General features: G+C 51.7%; 1 protein-coding gene across 1 annotated transcript in view; it reads left to right on the top strand.

The window, feature by feature from the left end:
• Positions 1-16,187: 16,187 nt before the first annotated feature.
• Positions 16,188-19,842, top strand: part of UACA (uveal autoantigen with coiled-coil domains and ankyrin repeats) — a 31,963-nt gene continuing 28,308 nt past the window's right edge. The window contains exon 1 of the mRNA XM_054077715.1: positions 16,188-16,284. Coding sequence (XP_053933690.1) covers positions 16,228-16,284 — 57 coding nt within the window. The 5' untranslated portion in view covers positions 16,188-16,227. The remainder of the gene's footprint in view (positions 16,285-19,842) is intronic.

The following is a 19,842-nucleotide window of genomic DNA, read 5'->3' as shown; positions in this document are numbered from 1 at the left end:
ATTGCAGGAAACCACGGTGTCTGCGGACCAGAGCAGGGCTCTGCCTGGTTCCTGTGGAAGCTGGGGAGCCTCCCTGGCTGCCGGGAGGGAGCCTCTGCAGGGACATCCCACACCCACACATTCCCCGAAACCCAGAGTGCACTCTTCCCAGAGCAGCTACCTCTGTGGAGACAGGAGTGGGCTGGCCTGAGCCCAGGATGCAGGCTCACATTCCTGGTGATGCCTGGACAAAGATCCAGCTGGGTCATTCCCACCCTCTGCCCTTCTGTACCCCAGCACAAACACTAAATAGGTTCTGTTTTGCACAGGGCGGGGCTGCTGGACACAAAGGATAAGGAACTGCTCGACTGAGCAGCAGGGATCACCCGTTCAATGGAAAAGAACGACCTTGAGCAGTGATGTGAGGGGGAGTTGCCATGGACACAGAGGCTCTGCTGGGGAGCAGCAGTGCTTCGAGGTGTAGGAATTGGTCTGGAGGAGCGCAGGGGCAGACACACAAGGGAGAGCAGTGAAGGGGAACGTGGGGTCCCTCTCCAGCTCTGACCTGGTGGGAGGAGAAGCCCAGAAGCTGCATGGGTGACAGAATATGTGTGCTCTGCTACCTGCTGCTGTTACAGTTCCTGCCTGCTCTTCCCTATTTAATGAACAGCTTTGTGAGGCTCCTTAGTTACGGTGGTGGTTACCTAGACGAAGAGCCACAGTTGCGTTCGGAGACTGAACAATGGGTTTATCCTTTGGTAGACTGCCCCAGGAGTGCAAATGATACTTGAGACCTGTATGGATCTGGTGATTCCTTGATGGGAGCTCCCTGAGAGGCTGCTGGAAAACCGAGAGCAGGAGAGGCTGTGTGATGGTGGTAGAGGGAGCTGGAGGTGGTGCTGGCCTGCACCCTCCCTTGGCCGAGGCCTGCACCCAGGGAGGGTCACAAAAGTTTCCCTCTTGCGTGGATGGTGCCTTGCTGCTTCCGTGCTGAATTCAAGAACCATAGAATTGTTAAGGCTGGAAAAGACCTCTAAGCTCATCCAGTCCAACCATCAACCCAACCCCACTGTGCCTACTAAACTGTGTCCCGAAGTGCCACATCTATTTGTTTTTTTAACCCCTCTGGGGATGGAGACTCCACTGCTGCCAGGGGCAGCTTCTGCCAAGATGAAGATCCTGGGAAGGATGAGCTCTCCCTGGCCTGAGGCTCTAATTGTCTGCTTCCAGGCAGCAGTTTCACACTGAGCTGGGAGTTAAAGCCCTGCTGAAGTACAGCCTGTGTCTCTGGCAGGGTGAGCCACATGCCTTGTACCTCCTCAAATGAAAGCTACCTCTGGGCTGCGTGTGGTCTGTCTTGAGGCACAGCGACCTCGCAGCTCCGAGGCCAGACCACTGGTGCGGATGTGTCTCCCTCATCAGCTGAGTCCTTATTGAGCCAGATAGGGGAAAGGGTGAGTGTCCGGAACCATGCCAGTGCCCCTGTGTTGGTTTGGGTATCCCTGGCAGAGGCGGATGGTGAGTTCAGAGCTCCTGTGTGCCTCTGGCTGATGCAAGCCCCAGGGAGGTTGTGGGCGCTCGCAGAGCCAGGGCTCTGTGCCAGACAGTGCTTCGCAGAGGGTTGTACCCACCGGAGGAGCTGGGGCAGCATTGGTAGAGAAGGAAATGAAGTGTTTGCAAATGCGGAGCGCTGGACCCCAACCTGGGTGGCCTGGAAGGCGGTTTCTGAGGTGGAGCACCACCTGCCCCATGCTGAGCCCCTGCCTCTCTCCTGTCACACAGCACAGGGCAACCGAGCCAGGGGGTGCTTAACAGGCCAAGTGCTCTCTGGCAGAAGGTGCCGTTACACAGGGAAAGTTATTTTATTGAGGAGATTGTCAGCGAGCAGTGGTTATTAAAGTGTGCCTCTCTGGGTGCCCCTGACTCTGCAGCTGGAAGCAGTGGCCAGCATTTCAGCCGTGTATCCTGCCCCATGCATTGTTTCACCTTTTTCCTTCCTTTGCTCCCAACTGAGGGTGATTTCCTGCACCGTGGGGCACGGAGGGCTGGGTGCATCCTTGCCTTTTTCTCCTGTTGCTGTTCAGAGTCTGCCCAGCATGGCCAGTGTTTGTGTGAAATGAGATCCTTCTGCTCCTCCACCAGCCCTGCTCTGTGACTTTGGCCATCACTCCGGCTTCACTGGATGACAGACAGGAAAGGAGGCAGTGGAGAGCTTTGTCTGACTTCACCCATGCTCAGCCATGACATCCTTATCGGTGAGTACTTCCCCTCCGAACACTTCCCTGGTGTCCCCTCCGGCTGTGCCCTGCGCGTGTGGTGTCTGTGGTGCTTTGGAACGTGCTGGGGCCAGGGCTGTGTCCTCTCGAGGGGCTGTGCCACAGTAGCCGGGGCACACGGAGCCCAGCAGCACTGCTCCCCTGCCCTCGATGCAAGCGCATCGCATGGCTGGTACCACACGCAGCTGCTCAGAGCTGCCTCGCTCCATCCCGGCTGCCTGCGAACATGGGAGCCAGCATGAGGGAAGGAGCCGGGGATGCTGGAGCTGCCTGCGTTGCCTCCACATGAGAGCGAAGGAGCTTGTGCTAAGAAATAAAGAGCTCACAGGTCCCAAGTCTATTATGGCAGCGTGTGGCTCCCTATTAACCTCAATCGGCTTTGAGTGCAGGCGCTTACCAGGCTCTACGCACACTCTAATGCCACACAGGGATTATGCCAAAGCTTTGCCCTGCTGACTCCTGTTAATTGGTCACACAAAGAGGAATTGCTGAGTTGAATGCTGGAGAAATGTAGAGAGTAGAGGGCACCTGCGGAGCACAATTCCTGAGCACCTTGGCTGTCGCCTCAAAGGACTTGCTGGTGCTCCCGGCAGTGCCCACGGCTCTCAAGCCTCCCAGCCCCACGGCAGGGTCGGCTGCCTGCGCTGCCTTCCTGGGTGTCAGGAAACTGCAATCGGCTTCTCCCCAAGTAAATCGGATTTCTGCAGCCCTGCTTTCCCCCAGGAGGCCACACGTCGCTCTTGCCAGGAGCATTTCTAAGAGCAGACGGCTGAGAAATTGCATTCATTCCAGGGCTACTTGGGATTCTGGGGAGAAGTGTGAGAAATTTTGTTTCACAAAACTCTGGCAAATTGAGCATTTGACCAAATTCTGCACAGGGAACATAGGGATGTGTAACTTTTGTTCTCTTTGCCCTTCCTCCCCCTTTCTCTTGTTTCTCTGCCCTCCTCCCTCCCCTCCCAGAGACACGTGAGGTGGCTGCAGGGAAGTGTCCTTGGTGGTGGTGGTGGTGAAGGCACCAACTTTTTAGGAAGTTTTGGAGTTTCGTTTTGGTTTTGTTAAATATAGAGAATGTTGCACAAAACCAATGTTTTGCCCCAAAGTTTTTCCTTTTCAAAATGCCAGCATGCAGCTGCTGGCCACATTGGAACACGGTTTTGAACTCTGAGTGATTCCCCAGTCACTACAGAACAGCCTCGTTTGAAACTCCCCATCCTCCCAGCGAAGGTCTGGGGTGGCAGAGCTGCAGCTCTTGGCCTCTCCAGCTTCTCCAGGCACCTTTCCCAGTTTGAGAAGGTGATGCTGTGGTTGCACAGAGGGATGAGGCTCCCAGAGCAGCATGAGGCTGGGAGGCACTCGGCTCCTCGTACATCCCTGGGTGGGAATTCTGGCAGTGCTGGACCAGCAGAGAAGCTGAGATGTTTTCCCTGTGTGCGTGCTCCAGTTGTCGTCTGGAAGGTAAAATCTTGCCCTTGTTCCAACTCCAGTGCAGAGGAGCGCTCGGTGCGCCCCAGAGCCTGACACCACAGGGGTTGGCAGCTGCCAGCGTGCAGGGAGGTGAGGAGGAGCAGAGCTGGGAGACGCCGCAGAACCCCTGGGTCCCCACCTGTGGAAACCTGCCCTTCCCTGTCATTTAAAGAAATGAGGATGAGGGAGAGAGGAAGGAAGGAAAAAGAGACTTGAGATGCACATGGAACGTGGATTCCCTTTGTACTCCAGTCCTGATGTCCTGGTCCTGCCAGCAGCCCAGCCCAGGGCTCGGATCTCCACTGCACCCAAACCAGCACCGTGGGGCTGCTGTTCAGGAGCCCTGACCTGCGTGAACCTCCAAGCCTCCGCTTGAACCCAGCTGCAGGTGAAGGTGATGATCCTCCTCCCAAGGTGGGGTAATTACTTGCTTGTGCCTTCCTTGCGTGTTTCTTGGTCTATCACTATCAGCAATCAGCCCTTGGGAGTGGCTGGGGTGTCATTTCTCCTATTCTTTCTCACGGGAGTTTCAAGTCAGAAGCTCTTCCCTGTAATTTGCTCTGATGTCTCTATGCTCCGGCATAACTTGTGCGGTTATGAGCCACAACCTCACCTGCCCACATGGCAGGATGAATAAAATGCCAGTGCTGCCGTAAAGCCAACATCAGTGGTGTGTGTAAAGGTCCATGGAGCTCCAGGTGCGTCTCTTCCCTGCTGCTTTCCAGGGAACCTCGAAAGGTTTTGAGGGACTCTCTGCTTTCCAGAAATCTCTCTTCTCATCTTCATTCAGCAGAGGTTTTCTCGTGCCCCAGTGATGTCTTGCAAACAGATGCAGTTACACATGGTAGTGGTACTTTTCATGCTCGAAGAATTAATAGAATCACAGAATGGTTTGGGTTGGAAGGGACCTTGAACACTTTGCCAGCTCCTGTTGAGCTTCTCATCCCTCAGCACCCCAGATACAAATTAATTTTGATTAAGAACTGGTGTGTCAAAAGCATTTGAGGTTTTGGTGTGGGTTGGTTTTTTTTTTTTTTTTAAATGAGGGGAAATCCCAGCTACCCCAGAACAATCCCAAGGCGGTGCCTGAGCCCGTCCTCTGGACACCTGAAGAGATGCAATCAGCACTGCTGCCATGGGAGCAGGGGAAACTGAGGCAGGTGGAGGTGGGAGAAGGTCAAGCAGGCTGGTGCTGGAAGGAGAAGGCGCTGTAGGATGGAGACCTCACGCCTGGCAGCCATGCTCTGCTGTCACGGGGCACTGCCAGCAATTGCTGTGGGAGATCCTCTCCCCTCTGCTCGCCCACGCTCAGCTCCCAGCACCACTCCTGGCCGCAATGCCGAGGGGCAGTGGAAAGGCTGCAGGAGGGATGGGGTCAGGCGGAGCTGAGGTGTGCAGCACGGCAGGTTTGTCCGGCACAGCCAGCATTTGACAGAGGTGGCTGGAAGTTTCAGTGGTTGCCTTCAGAGTTCCTCCTCTGGGCGCCATCCCGGGACACTTCAACACTTCCCTTCCCTCCTGAGTGGTGGCGGCTGCTGTCGGAGCACCGAGGCAGCGCTGGGGTCTGCCATCCTGCTGGGTGCCGTGTCCATGCTGTGCTGCCCAAGCCGTGTAACCCAATGCTGCGGAACCCCCGAGAGGTGTCTGGTACGTTCCTGATGACCTCGAGCAGGAACAGGCTGGAGCGATGGGGCGAGGACATTGCATCCCTTGGCATGTTTCTACTTTTAACATGTTAGAGCTCATGTCTGTAACCTGCTCTAATTTTAGACTGCAGAATATCTGCGCTGAATTCCCAGCACGGAAGCCTGGGTGCAGGTGTAAAATTAGATGTATTATTTATGGGCTGGCGGTTGCCAGTGCTTCATCGCTAAAAAGTGCAGTGCTCATTTGTGTCTGCACTTCTGCCTCCTGTGCTCCACACCAATCGCCTGCTGCTGCTTTTCCACCCTAGGATTAGCCTGCAGTCAAAATCTTGTTATCCAGGTGGAGGTTTATAGGGAAAGGGCACTGTTAGTGCGTTTAGGAATTGATCCATGTTAAGATCAGTTAAACATAGTAGCCCTTCATTCTCAGTGGCTTTGGCTGCTGAGAACTAGGAAAGTGGGCTTAATCAGCAACCGAACAAGTCTAAATGGTGTGTTTCTGGTCTGTGCCACAGCTGGAGAAAAGATTATGTGCAATTTCCAATAACATGGAAATGCCAGTCAGCATGAGCTGTGGTCCAAATTCCATTAGCAGGAATGCTGAATACAGAGAGGAAAGTGCTTGGATTGGAGTAGCTTGGCAACAATCTCTTTTCCCCGATGTTTGGGTCTCGTGTTCCAGGATTTGATTTAAAATACAAGTAATTTTTTTTCCCCCATCAGCAGCAACACCAACAATGTCCAAATATGCAGCAGCTGTAGATCAGCGCAGTGGTGTGTGCCGGCAGGCTGGCACGCTCTGCTGAGGACACATGAAAGCGGCAGCTTATTAGTGGTGGCACAAACATCCCTGCGAGTGTCTGACCAGTGGGATCCAGCGTGGCAGAGCCTTGGGTTGCAGGGAGGCAGGTGGAGGAATGGCTCTGCAGGAATCATGGGCAGCCTCGATGGCTAATGGGGTGCTGGTTCTTCTCCAGGTCTGATCCGGGTAAGGGATAACTGAGTGTGCAAACCAGGACACACATCTCAGCCTCCTTCCACATCCACACACGTCTGTATGGACCAGCACACCTCACTGAAACCACTGTGCTGGAGGTTGTGGTGAGGTAGGTGCGGTCTCTTCTCCTAAGGGACAAGTGATAAGATGAGAGGAAATGGCCTCAAGTTGCACCAGGGGAGGTTTAGATTGGATATTAGGAAAAATGTCTTTACTGAAAGAGTGGTAAAGCCCTGTCAGAGGCTGCCCAGGGAAGTGAGGGAGTCTCCATCAAAATGCTGTAGCTGTGGCTCTTCAGGACATAGTTTAGTGGGCATAGTGGTGTTGGGCTGACACTTGGACTGGATGATCTTAAGAGGTCTTTTCCAACCTTAATGACTCTATGATTCCATGATTTTCCTTGCTGTGAAGTTTGCGGGAGGAAAAGCTTTGTGCATGATCGTGATCTTCTGAGTTTTGGATTTTTAACGCATTCTAATTTTGCAGACTGTTCAGTCTGCAGTTTCAATGCTTTTCACTCCTTGCTTTATCCCAACCCTTGCTTTCCAAGTCTTTGTTGTTAATATTTCTGAATGATCTCAGGCTCCTCCTGTTCTCATTCGAGCTGGAAACACAGGGAGGATGTAGACAGGGAGGTGTCTGCTGTGGAATGGAATATGATATGGGGGAGATCCTTATGGCAGAGATCACCCGCTCTGGCAAAACTGGAACAGCAATGGATTTACCCATGCCTCTCCCTGCCCTTGCAAGTGCCATGCACGGTGCCTGAGCCATCCGGGGCGGTGGAGGGGCGCAGTGGGGTGCAGTCGCACACACATGGGCAGCTGTTGCTGTACAGCTTAGTGTTCAAGAGGTCCTGGCTGCGGAGCTGCTCTTGAACACCTCTCACATTGTATGTGAGGAGGAATTTGTGAGTGGAAGCTGTCCTGTGGCAGGACAGAGGTTATTTTATCAACGGAATTACAATGTGCATTGCTCATTCAACCTGAGTAACTGAGCAAACAAGTACGGTCAAATCACAAGACCCAAGAGAGATGAAGACTGGTGCTGCTTAGTGGGGCTGGAGCCTTGCCAGCTTAAAATAAGCCCTATATTTAGGGACCAAGTCTAGGAGAAGAAGTTGCCCATGCAGCCAGGTAAATGTGCTCTTCTAGAGCCCTAGTGGGATGCTGGGGGAGGCATGTGTGTGTCTTGGGGGAGACGTGCCATCCCAGCAGGGCTGGAGAAGCTCTTGACTTGTCCAGACAGTGTCTGGTGTCTGGTTTGAGTGCGCCCTGGTACTTGGCATGTGCAAAAGCACGTGAAAGGGGCAGAGGAAAGCACTCTTTTCAGGGTTAGCTCTCAGGCTGTTGGGATGCTTTGACCCACGGGTGGTGTTTTTTCCTTTCTCTTGAAATGACAAGACTTTGAGAAAATCCATCCTTGAATAGCTCTGCACAGGGAGCAGGCTCATGTTACGCGGCCGCTGAACCGAACGGGCAGGTATTTCTGGTAGCCTCTCGTTGCCTGGTGGCTTTGTCCAGCGTGGTGAGGCACAGGAATTAGGACACTGTGTGCTGCCTTCTCCCAGAACTGCTCCGAGGGCTGAGACCTCTGCTCTGCAGCGAGGACAGCTCGTGGATTCATGTACAGATTGCTGCCTAGCATGAGCCAAAGCTCCTTTCCAAAACCAAATCCCATTCACAGGAAATTCACACCCCGTTTAGCTTCGGCTGGCATCCAAGTGGGAGCGGTAAATGCAGGCAGAAGGTTTATTTTGCAGGAATATCATGAAATCGGCGGGTGCAGGAACTGGACAATGCTTGTGTGAGTGAACAGCCGTGTGCCAGCCTCACAGGTCACCCCAGGTGCTCCTGCATTTCCCGGGGTGTTTGGGCATCCCTCAGCCACCTCCCGTCTCCCCTCCGCTGAAGCTCTGTTCTTGCTCTTCCTGCAAACCCCAGGCTGCTCCCAGTTTTGCTGGTTCAGCTGCCATCTCAGCAGGAGGCAGGATTTCAAACCCCGCTGGTTTCCCACTGACCAGGCCAGATGGAGAGCAGACAGAGTATGGCAGAAATAATAGAGCTATTTTGTGAGCCTTGGAGAGCTGCGTGGTGTTTCTCTGGCTGCAGGAGACACTGCTGTTTAGGATTATTGTGGCAGACGCTGCGGTTGCTATTATTACATTGCAAATCCATGCCTGGATGGCTGCTAACCTGAGACCCTGCTGCTTTGCTCCTCATCAACCTAAAAATGAATCAAAAATCTCTCCTGTGCTGACAGGAGGTCCCAAGAGAAGACACACGGTGAGGGAACTGCTGAAGGTCAAGGGGCTCCGGTTTCACTGTTGAGCCATTAGAGCTTAAACAAGGCTCCAAGCTGTTGGTGATCCAACCCCGGATATCATACATGCAAGGATAAGCAGATCAGGAAGAGCTTTCCCTTTGCTACTGACTCCACTGCTAAAGCTTTGGAAACTGCGACCTGTGTTGCCTAGGAGCTCTGGTTTCCAGCACAGCCAGCCAGAAAAACCCACCCAGTGCGGATGGAGCATGACAATTTGCTAATGACAACCAGCCACTGGAGATGTTCTCCTCTGATCTGGGCTGGCTCCCCACAGATAGAGCATCCTCACTCTGAAGACCTGTCTGCAGGTCAGCTAGTGTTCAGCTGGGTTTGCACACTACGTGCTCCCACAGAGACACATTTTTCTCTTTTTCACTGCCAATGAATCAGTCATTAAACCCCAGTTACTCCCTGGCTCGCCTGGAAGGCAGTCAGGTCTGGTTAAGTTCCTTTTGATCTTTACATTCCTTTAGGCTCCTTATCTCTCCTCTTTATCCTTGCCATTTGTCTGTCCTCCCTGTTATGTGTTTATGGTAAGGCTTTATCTATGACTAAACCAGTCCATGGGTGACGGGGCTTTGTCCTGCCATTGCCCTGTTTCAGGTGCAGCAGTAAAACATTCAGGGAGTACTTCCAGGGTGAGTTCAGGATCTCCATGCTTCCAGATGCTTGTTTCATGGTTTGTGCCTCCACAACCATTCCTGAACTCCTTGCTAATCTACTGGGCTCTCTGTTTGTACATTGTTTATTGTTTCCCTCTTCGCAGTTTTGCCCAGGGTACCACTGCATCCCAGGAGGCCCCTGGACAGATGCTCCTGTGTTACAGAAGTTGTATTATCTGACTGAAGCTCCTGCCTGCAGCTGCTGACAAACACAGGCAGCAGAAACCCCTGCTTCTGTTTGCAGTGCCAGGAATCAGAACCTAATGGTGATGACTTCCTGACGCATGTGTGAATGTGAGAAGTTTTTGATACGTCTCTCACACCCACTTCTTCTAATTCTGGCTATGCAGCGTTCACATCCTGGGTATGAACACAGAGTTCAGTCACAGCTTTCTGGGTGAACGCTGTTGTCTGTAAGTGACACGCTGCCTTTGGTTTCACTTGGAAGTTTAGCTCAGTTAGCACTTGTTAGAATGTGCTGCTTAATTAATATAATTTATCACACAGATGCTGTGGACCACAGTGCTAAAAATACAGGTTTACTGGCTGTCTCTCGGGCCTGTTGCTTCATCACAACAATCTCACTGCTCTGAAAGCATATTTGCTTTCTCTCAGCTGCAGAGGTGCTCGGCAAGGCTCGGAGACCCAAGATGTGATGCCTTTAAGTGTACATCTTCCCTAGAGGTATTTCAAAATCTTCCCCTGGAACTACAACCTCACAGTCATGACAATTAAATTAGCCACTTTCTGCAAACATGTGTGTATGGGAGAAACTGAGAAGCTTTTCTGTCTCAGTCTTCATCCACAACCTGAACTTTATCTGCTTTCATTGCCAAAATAGATTCCATTCCTTTAGGGCGTTCTCTTCTTCTGGGGTGTGTTTTGATCAGTAATGAACACACAGGACACCCTGTTCTGTTGGCTGTCCTGCCAGTCGGCAGCAGCCCTGGTTTCTACACCCACTTCTGACCTGATACACAGCTTTGGAAAGTTGCATCCCACCTGTTCCCATTCCCATTGCTGCCCTGTTGGCCACGCACAGGTGGTTCTTCTCGACAGGCTTGGTCTGGGCACTGTGCTCCATGTGCAGGGCTGAGTGCTCCCTGTGACTGTTCTGAAATAGCCGCTAGTCACAAGTGAGAGCAGCCAAGTTGGCAGCTGAGCTTTTGTCAAATTCAGCTCCCAAGAGGCTGGCACTTGCTTTGTTTTTTCCTAAGCTCGGCATCACGCCAGGCTGGTTTGGGAGCACAGTGTGTAAACACTGGCTGCATGGAGGTTTCCGTCTAAACATGTTTCCTCTCTTCTCCCTTTCTTGGAAAATAGAACAAAATTGGGGTGAAAGGAACAAAACAAAAGCTTGGACGCTTTGGCTATGCATTGTTAGAGGCTTCCCACTGCTTGCTTGTTCATACCTGTGGCCGTGCCTCCTCCCTGTCCCCAGCACAGTGATGCGTGGGCAGGTTTGTGCGCGCAGGGCTAAAGCTGCTGGGGGATGGGGAGAAGTGGCCATAGGTGAAGGTGGGAGCCAGCAGGTAGAGCAGCAGGGCTCTGGGGCTTGCCTGGAGCACCAGTGCCTGCGTGCGTGCTCCGATTCTGTGTGGCCATCGCTGCAGACTGCTCCCAGGAGGTGTTTGACATAGGCGTGAGACCCTGGGAGAACAAGACCTCATTGTATCCTTCCAGTGAAGACCAAGAATCTTCATAGGCTCAGGAGTGAAGGTGGATAAAACTATATCCTCCTCCATGTGTGTGCCTGGAATGGAAATTAATTTATCTGGATAATTAAGGCAGCAAGTGATGCAGGAAGTGGCTGGGTAATGTAATGACCCAGGTAGAAATAGAAAGCAAGGGATGTGTTTCCCTTTCAGTCATGTTGGGGTTTAATTTTTATGTCCTGATACAACTGATTGATAGGTCAAATGCCTGTGATCTATTCAGCCTGATCTGTTTTTCTGTCTTACAACAAAAAGGAGGGCAATGAGGCTGGTGAATGGTCTGAAGCACGAGTCTTATGAGGAGCGTCTGAGGCACCCAGGGCTGTTTAGACTAGAGAAGAGGAGACTGAGGGGAGACCTCATTGCTCTCTACAGCTACCTAAAAGAAATTGTAGTGAGCTGGGTGCTGGTCTCTTCAACCAAGTAACAAGCAATAGGATGAGAGGAAATGGCCTTAAGTTGTGCCAGGGACATTTGGATTGGATATTAGGAACAATTTCTTCACTGAAAGAGTGGTTCAAAAAACATGTAGATGTGGCACCTTAGAACAATGGTGTTGTGTTGATGGTTGGACTGGAGGAGCTTAGAGGTCTTTTCCATAGAATCTTAAAGATTCTATGATAAAATAGCCGAGAACCAAAGCCTGCTGAGCCTCTCACTGGAGACAGAAGTTGCCGTGCAGTGGCTTGTTCTAAGGGTTCTCCCAGCCATCTCCCTGTGTGGCTCCAGGGAAAGTGTCACTGAGCATAGGTGGAAGTCCTGGACTTGCAGTCCACATGGAAAACCATTGCTCAGTTGTCTCTGCTGCTCACAGGCTCAGGAATTTGGCATCACCTCACTTTGTGGTGTATGCAACCAGCCAGCTTTGTGCTTGTCTGTGACCCTGATTCAAACACTTCTTCTTGAACTCTGACTGCGGGTACGAGAATGGCACAAATATTGCTCCTTGAATAGAGCAGAAAGGCAGACTTTGGCACTGTAACTCCAAAATAACCTCCACCATGGTGACACTATTCCCTCCTCCTGTCTCACTGTACAGCTTGGCTCCCATCAGCTTCTCTCGGCTGCTAGATGCGCAGGCCAATACAGCTTCTGTTTCAGAAGAACTTGCCAGAGATTAATTAGATCCCAGGCCTGTTAGCGGACCGGCCAGCAAATTTTGTGTGCCATTAACTCAGTACTTATCACACAAACACTGCTGGAATAAATATCCCCTTTGTTGTGCTGCTGTAAGCAAAGGTTGTCACAAAAATGAAACATTTGAGCAGATACAGAGCGTGATAGTTTCTGAGCTGCATAAGCTGCTCGTTCAGATCAGATTTTAGCCATGGTGACTGAAACAGCATGCAGTGTGTAATAGCGCGTGCAGCCCTGCCATGCTCAGCAGTACTTCGACATCCCTGTGCCTGCCACCCATGGCAGCAGGGAGAGTGGGCAACTGCTGCCGTGTACGGGGTATTGCTGATGCACAAGAAAGCACAGGCTGAGAGAGTTGGAGTTGATCAGCCTGGAGAAGAGAAGGCTGCAGGGAGACCTTAGAACAGGTTCCAGTACTGAAAGGGGCTCCAGGAAAACTAGGGAGGGGCTCTTGATCAGGGAGTGCAGGGATAGGACAAGGGGAACGATTTTAAGATGAAAGAGGGGAGACTGAGATGAGATCTTAGGAAGAAATGTTTTCCTCTGAGAGTAGTGAGGCCCTGGCCCAGGTTGCCCAGAGCAGTGGTGGCTGCCCCATCCCTGGAGGTGTTCAAGGCCAGGTTGGATGGGGCTTGGAGCCACCTGATCCAGTGGGAGGTGTCCCTGCTCATGGCAGGGTGTTGGAACTGGATAGGCTTTAAGATCTCTTCTAACCCAAACCATTCCATGATTCTATGATCTAATGCACATCCACCAAACCCTTTGTCAGTGTACAAGCAGACGCACAGCCAGATTCAGTCATTGTTCCAAAGAAACCTGTAGTTATGGATAAAGTCACAGAGAAAGAAATACATGGAGTTGGGGAGATGGTGGAACAAATTTCCAGCAAAAGCTGCGGATTTCCATTTGGTCTCTGTTTGTCAGCAGTGAAGTGACCTCATCTCACCACCTTCAGGCTGGGCTCTACTGCTTGTGCCCATGCAAAGCAAACACAAGCCATAGCAGATTGGTTTGCATTGGCTTGTCTCACCTAGAAGGGAGCTGAGAGAAAGTCTAGCCAGACAAGTGGGGAATGGGAATGAGGCGATGGATGCCAAGAGCCAGCAACAGAGTGATGGTGAGAGCATCCTGCAGAACAAATGAGGTTGTATCTAGCTAATAGGCAGAGAGGGATGGAATGTGGAGAGGGGTGATGTAGAGAGAACTACACGCCAAGAATCAGCGGCAGCTTGAATTATTTTGGAGAGCAAAGAGAGGAGCCTGGAGAAAAAGACTGTAGTAGATGTGTCCAAAATCAGGGAATAATTCTAGCACAATGGTCAGGGGAAGGGCCAGAGCAGGGCCATCTCTCCACACTGCACTGCTACAGCCTAGCTTGGGCTGCTGAGCCAGGAAGGTTAGCTGGGTTCATCCTGAATCTGTATGGCCTGGATGTCAGTCAACAGTGCAAGTCAACACTAGTAACTTGATGTGAAATGTTCTTGTGCTGACACACGCATCACTAGGGCTGGAAGATGGTGTTCAGGTACAGAGCTTTCTGTGTTGTCAGGAGTGGAGAAAGAGGATGGCTCAGCTCAGATGGACCTGGTTGATTGCTTTACCCTGCACAGAGCTGGTTGGCGAGAAATGCAGTGTGATGGGGACAAGCTTTACCTGCTATTGACTCTGGCAGGAGGGAGCTGGTTCACAAGGCAGATGCTGTCCTTTTACCACAGTGGCTGCTGAAGAAGAGAGCCCCACCTGGCAGGTGCAAATGCAGGGACACATGTGATTATCTGGGGGCAAGGAATGGCTCTAGAACTGTTTGGGCACTTGAATTTCTGTGTGCTGCTTCTCAGCACTGACAGGAGAGCAAGGAGTTACTGTTACAATTCTGCTTTCCCTCAGACTGCAGTGACTCAGAAGGAGCTTTCTTTAAACATCGTAAATTTGGTGGGAAGAGGAGTAGCTACTGCTGTTATCTTAGTCCTGAAAGTCAGATAATATTTTGTAAAGCTGAGTCTTCTGGTGATAAAAAACTTATTTTCAATGAACCAACTATTTCCTGTGACAACTCATCAGACAATGGCTCTGATTTGAACAATTCAAACCAGTTTGTCTGCCCCAAGTTAGACTGCTGCTGGGGTTTAGCTGTTTGGATTCATGAGTAGACATGAATGCTGCTGGCTCATGTTTGTGCACATCCTTATATGAACATCCTTTTGAGGTGCTATGGTTTGGGTGCACTCAAGGAATTTGCTTCTTTAATTCCCTACCTTTGGCTCAACTAAAGGAAACCACTGCTGGTATTGCCATGGATGGAAAACAACCAGGAAATCCTGTTCCCATCAGCTTCTAGGTGCTGCTGTCACTTTGATTTCATAGAATCATAGAATGGTTTGGGTTGGAAGGGACTTTGATCCATTCTCTGCCCAGCCTGTATTTGTGCATAGGATTGTCCTCTTTGTGCCAGGTCAGATTGCCCGTGTCAGCTGTGACAGGGTGGTAAAAGGCTGCAGTGGTGGGAACCGGGGATCAAAGGGGACTCGGAGGCCTTTGAGTGCTGGAGTGGTGCTGGCAGGCTGAATGACAGAGGTGTTGAGAAGTGTTGGCTTCCGAGAAGTCAGTGTTGGGGTTTCTGTCAATGCCTTCAAAGTGTGGAAGCATCCACAGGGGCAATGGAGGTGGCTCCTAAAAGGAGAGGGGGGTTGCCTGGAAGTGTGGCTCTTTAGGAAGACACTGAAAACCTTAAATGGCATTCAGAGCATGAACATCTTTTCTATAAAGGATTCAAAATTTAATCCTTTTTGGATGAGGTTAGGCTGGGGATTGGTCTTGTCTGGGGAAGGTTTTCATTTCCCAGCACGCAGGTACTTCCCAGTGCCGCAGGATGTGCACAAAATGACAGTGTGTATTTAAAGACACCAGGAATCTTTACCTCTAAACAACTTACCCATAGAGAAACTAAAGTGTTTGAACACATGGTTTGCCTGAATTGATTAAAGAGCAGTGACATTTACCTTGAGCTCTGCTTATATTAGCATGATACATTGACTGAATAGCTCCAACCCAGCTGTAATGAGCGAGGTTTTAGAGATTAAACACAATCCATAGGTTGTAATTAGTCTCAAAACTCTGCATGACCTTAAACTTCCCGGTGGAGTGTGTGACAGGGCTGTGAGTAATGGGATGAAAAGATGTGGTGCCCTCTCTGTGGAGCCTCTATGGTGCATTCTCTGTGCGGAGCCCCCCATCTCTGGACTCTACTGCCCCTGTGATGCTCCTTATGGTGCATTCTTTGTGTGGAGACTCCTTCTCTCTGTGTGAAGACCCCCATTTCTGTGTTTGGAGCCCCCCCATCTCTGGGCTCTAGTGCCCCTGTGATGCCCCTGACGGTGCCCTCTCTGTGTGGAGCCCTCCATCTCTCTCTGTGTGTGGAGCGTCCTCCCCTCTATGTCTTGGAGCCGCTTGTCTCTCTGTCTAGCCCCCCCATCTCTGTGTATGGAGCCCCCATTTCTGCGTGTGGAGCCACTCCTCTCTATGTAGAGCCCACTCTTCTCCCTGTGTGGAGCCCCCCTCCTATGAAGCCCCCCACTCTCTCTGCATGGATCCCCATCTCTGTATGGAGACTCTATGGTACCTTCCCGTCATGCCCCCACAGTGCCCTCTCTGTGGTGACCCTCTATGATTCCTCTATGGTTCCCCTGACGCTCCCCCGAGGCGCTGCCCCTCCCGCGGCGCGCTCCCCCTCGCGGCTGGGCGGATCCTCACAGCGTCAGGCTCCGCCCCCGCCACGCCGCTCCCACCCTTTAAAAAGTGAGGAAGTCCCTCCTCGCTTTCCGCCCCCTGATTGGCCGCGGTGCCGGCGCGGGCGGGCGCTGATTGGCTGCGGGTGCCGGGTGGGCGGGGCGGCGGGCACGGGGAGCCGCGGCGGGAGGGGGAGCAGCGCGTCCCGGCCGTGGCGGCGGGGGGAGCGCCTCGCGGGGCCGGCACCGGCACCGGCACCGGGACCGGCACCGGCACCGCGCCCGCCCCGGCCCCGCCATGAAGAGCCTCAAGTCCCGCCTGAAGAAGCACGAAGCGGTCATTGGGGGAAGCGCGGTGCGTGTTGGGGCGGGGGCGCAGCGCGGGAGAGGCTGTGCCCCCCCTCTGCCAGGGGCAGGGGGACTCCTGGTGTGGGGAGGGGAGGCCGGTCTGGGGGAGTGGGGCAGAGAGAGGCAGCCTGGGGGTCTGGGGTGTTGTCTGGTGGGAGGGTTGTGTGGTGTTGTGGGGCGAGGGACTGGGTCTGGGGGTGTGTGGTGTTGTGGGGCAGAGAGGGGCAGCCTGAGGTAGGGGGCTGCTGTGGGATGGGGGGGAGTCTGGGGGCATGGGGTGTTGTGGGGCAGGGAGAGGCAGCCTGGAGGAGTGGGGTGTTGTGGGGCAGGGAGAGATCTGGAGCTGGGGGGTGTTGTGGGGCAGAGAGAGGCAGCCCGGAGGAGTGACGCGTTGTGGGGCAGGGAGAGGTCTGGGGGTGGGGGGTGTTGTGGGATAGAGAGGGAGGTCTGGAGTGAAGGGAGCCTTGGGGAGGGGGCTGTTGTGGGGCTGGGGGAAGAGACTGTTGTGGGATGGGGAGGTGTCTGGGGTGAAGGGAGCAAATTAACACTAATCCAGAAGCCTTGGGGGCTGTTGTGGGGCAGAGTGGTGGGGCTGGGGAAGGGGGCTGTTGTGAGGCCGGGGGTGGCCTGGGTGCTTGAGGTGCTGTCTTCAGCTAGCTGGGGATCTGCTGGAGCAGTGGGGGCGCCTGGGGTTGGGGTGGGAGGGCTGGCAGGGCAGGCAGTGAGCCCCGGGCTGCCTGGGCCAAGGGGAGGGGGCACAGGAGGGAGCGGGGCTCGAGCAGCGTGTGGGAGCAGGTACTGCTGGGCACCCAGCTCCCATTCAGGCTGCCCGGGATGAATTGCAGCTTGGAAAACTAGCGTGCAACTGCACCTTCCCTCTGTCTTCAGCTTTGCTTTCTGGCCCCAGCAGGAATTAACACCTTTCTTTTTTTTTCCATAAGAGCCTTAGGAGCCAGTGCTGAGCTCCGGCTGGCAACCTGCCTTGGGGCTTGCAGGGATGTGTGTGCATGGCATTGCCAGTGGCTTCATCAACAATAATAGCTCTGTTGCAAAATCGGAGCCCCTGTCCTTGTGTGCAGAAGGAGAGTTTGCTTAGAAAGTTGTCAAAAAGCTTTCAGAGTGGCTGGTGACTTTGCACAGTTGTGATTTCTGATTATCTGGTCTGGGAATATTTGGCCTGGGGTTCTACAGCCGCTGGAAATGCGGTGCGATTGTTGGTGTCGTGTTCTTTGTGGTTTCCAAAATCTGGATTAGTGTTAACAGGCTTTGAATGGCTTTATGGATTTTCATTTTTACTTCATTCATAGAATGGTTTGAATTGGAAGGGGCCTCAAAGCCTATCCAGTTTCAGCCCCTGCCATAGGCAGGGTCATCTCCCACTGGATCAGATTGCTCCAAGCCCCATCCGACCTGGTCTTGAACACTTCCAGGGATGGGGCAGCCACTACTGCTCTGGGCAACCTGGGCCAGTGTGTTCATCTCTGCTGATGGATGTTGATGAGAGAGGTCTTTGTAACTGAAGAGAGCTATGCCGGGGAATAACTCTGTGTGGTAAATCATCTTTAATCGTCACCAATCAGTAAATGCTTCCCTCTGAGTCTTCTATGGCAGTTACACTCTGAATTTACTGCTGTCTTCCTGTAGTGATCTGCTGAACTTGCTGCTGGATGTGTGGAATAGCGGTAAAGGGCAGGTTAATAGGATACAGTGACTTTTATCAGTCGTCTTTTAAGTTATTAGCTATCTTTAAAATACTCCTGCACATTTGCCTTGGATCTGAAGCTGTTACTTGAAAACCATAGCTCATCTGAAAGATATGTAGATATTCCGGCTCGTAGACTGCTGACCGAGCTCATCCGACAGAATGACAGTTCCGTGTGGAAGCACATTGCTGTGCCGAGCCCTTCGTTCTGCGGGGCAGTGATTCACAAGTCTGTTATGATAATTCGTAGTGTGTAGGCTGGCAGTAGTTTGTTATTCATTAGTTGTCCTATACTTTCGAACTGTTTGTTGTTTCAGAGTATGCTTACAATAATTAACTTTCAACAAACACTTACAGCATCCATATTTGTTTTTGAAAAGACATGGAGATTTTCCATTTCCATAGGTGGAGGCTCAACAAACCTTCCTTTTGAAGTAGGTTTGAGCAGCCTTAATACATTTAAGACCTGAAATAATTCTAAGGTATGTGAAGACAAATGACTTCTTTCACTGAGATCCTTTAAAACCTGGGATTTGTATCCTTGATACGCTCATTTCCCCTGTTTATTCCAGATTTTGGTTACCAGCTAATTGAAAACCAATATACAACCTTCTGTGCAGGGGAAAGTTTCAGCTGTGTGAGTTGGGGATTATGGTGAAGCCGAAGGGAAGGTGATGGGGTACAGCCGGGTCTCTGTTTCTCAGTGCTGTCAAGGAAGGGAAGTGGGTGGGAATGCTGCCAACCTGAGCTTTACAGATCCCGCCTGAAAGGATTGTAAAAGGGCTGCCTGTTTGAGAAACTCCATCCTTCTCTCCTGGCCCCACCCAGTGCTGGTTCCTGGGGAGGGGAGCGAAACTTCATCCCTTCATCCTGCTGCTGAAAATTTTCCTCTGGGTTAGGGTAATAGTTACATGCCTTCTGTCTTCAGAAGTTGACCTTTAGGTAATGGCTTTTTTACCTGTCTGGTGATGCAGGGAAGCTGTGAAAAGCAGCAGGGAATAGGAACGATAGTTATTGCAAATTCCACAATTATCCAGAATGTTTTGTCTGAAAATGGAATTCTCTGGTTTTGCCAACTCCAGCTGGCGGCTGGTGCTTGGAAAACAATCTGAGCAGCCTGCTCAGTAACTTCTGCGCTCGGAATAGTAAGGCACATGTTTTGTCTCTTGCAGTAGTGTAGGCTGGGAACTTTAATACTGAGTTCTATGGAGCATGAAGCCTTGAGGGCGTGCGCCTCACTTTCAGTTGGAGGTGATGCCTCATTCACCAATGTTTGTAAGGTTGGTTTTAATTAATGTAGTTCATCCTGTTGGGGTGACCACAGCAGCAGGTGCTGCTGTTATTTGAGATGCCAAAATAAAGGCTGATCTTATAAGCATGTGTTTGATCTTGCTTGTGTTTAGGAGATGTGTTCTTCCAGTCAAGTCAGACGTTCTGTTGGTGTCTGTATGTATAAGAAGCAAATACGGAATGCTCATGGATTGGTTTTTCTTGACAAGATGGTTGAGGAAAAATCGGTTTGTTCTACAAGACTTTTATTTCAGACATTTGCTCATCGCCTTTCACTGTTGAGATACTAACTTTTGGCCTTTGGGAGGGGGGAAAAAGGTTGCCTACCTATTTCTTTAGCACTTGGTGTATAGCCATGGAGTTGCTCTGTTAAATTTGAGGTGCAATATCTTATTGATGTGAGGGTTTTAACCTTTGTCCTTTGTGATGATGTCTGGAATTTAGGGAAGGGGGCTGCTGCACTGCTTTCTGATTGGCTCCTTACTGTGAAAAGTGGGATTCTTGGTAATGCCGTTAGCACAGCTGGAGCTTTAGCACTGAGCAGAGCCAGGGCTGCCTCTCCTTGGAGTTCTT

The sequence above is a fragment of the Cuculus canorus genome, chromosome 12 (assembly GCF_017976375.1).
Source record: "Cuculus canorus isolate bCucCan1 chromosome 12, bCucCan1.pri, whole genome shotgun sequence".
Lineage (NCBI taxonomy): Eukaryota > Metazoa > Chordata > Aves > Cuculiformes > Cuculidae > Cuculus > Cuculus canorus.
Note: the sequence above shows the minus strand (reverse complement) of the source record. Positions and strands in the feature narration are given on the sequence as shown.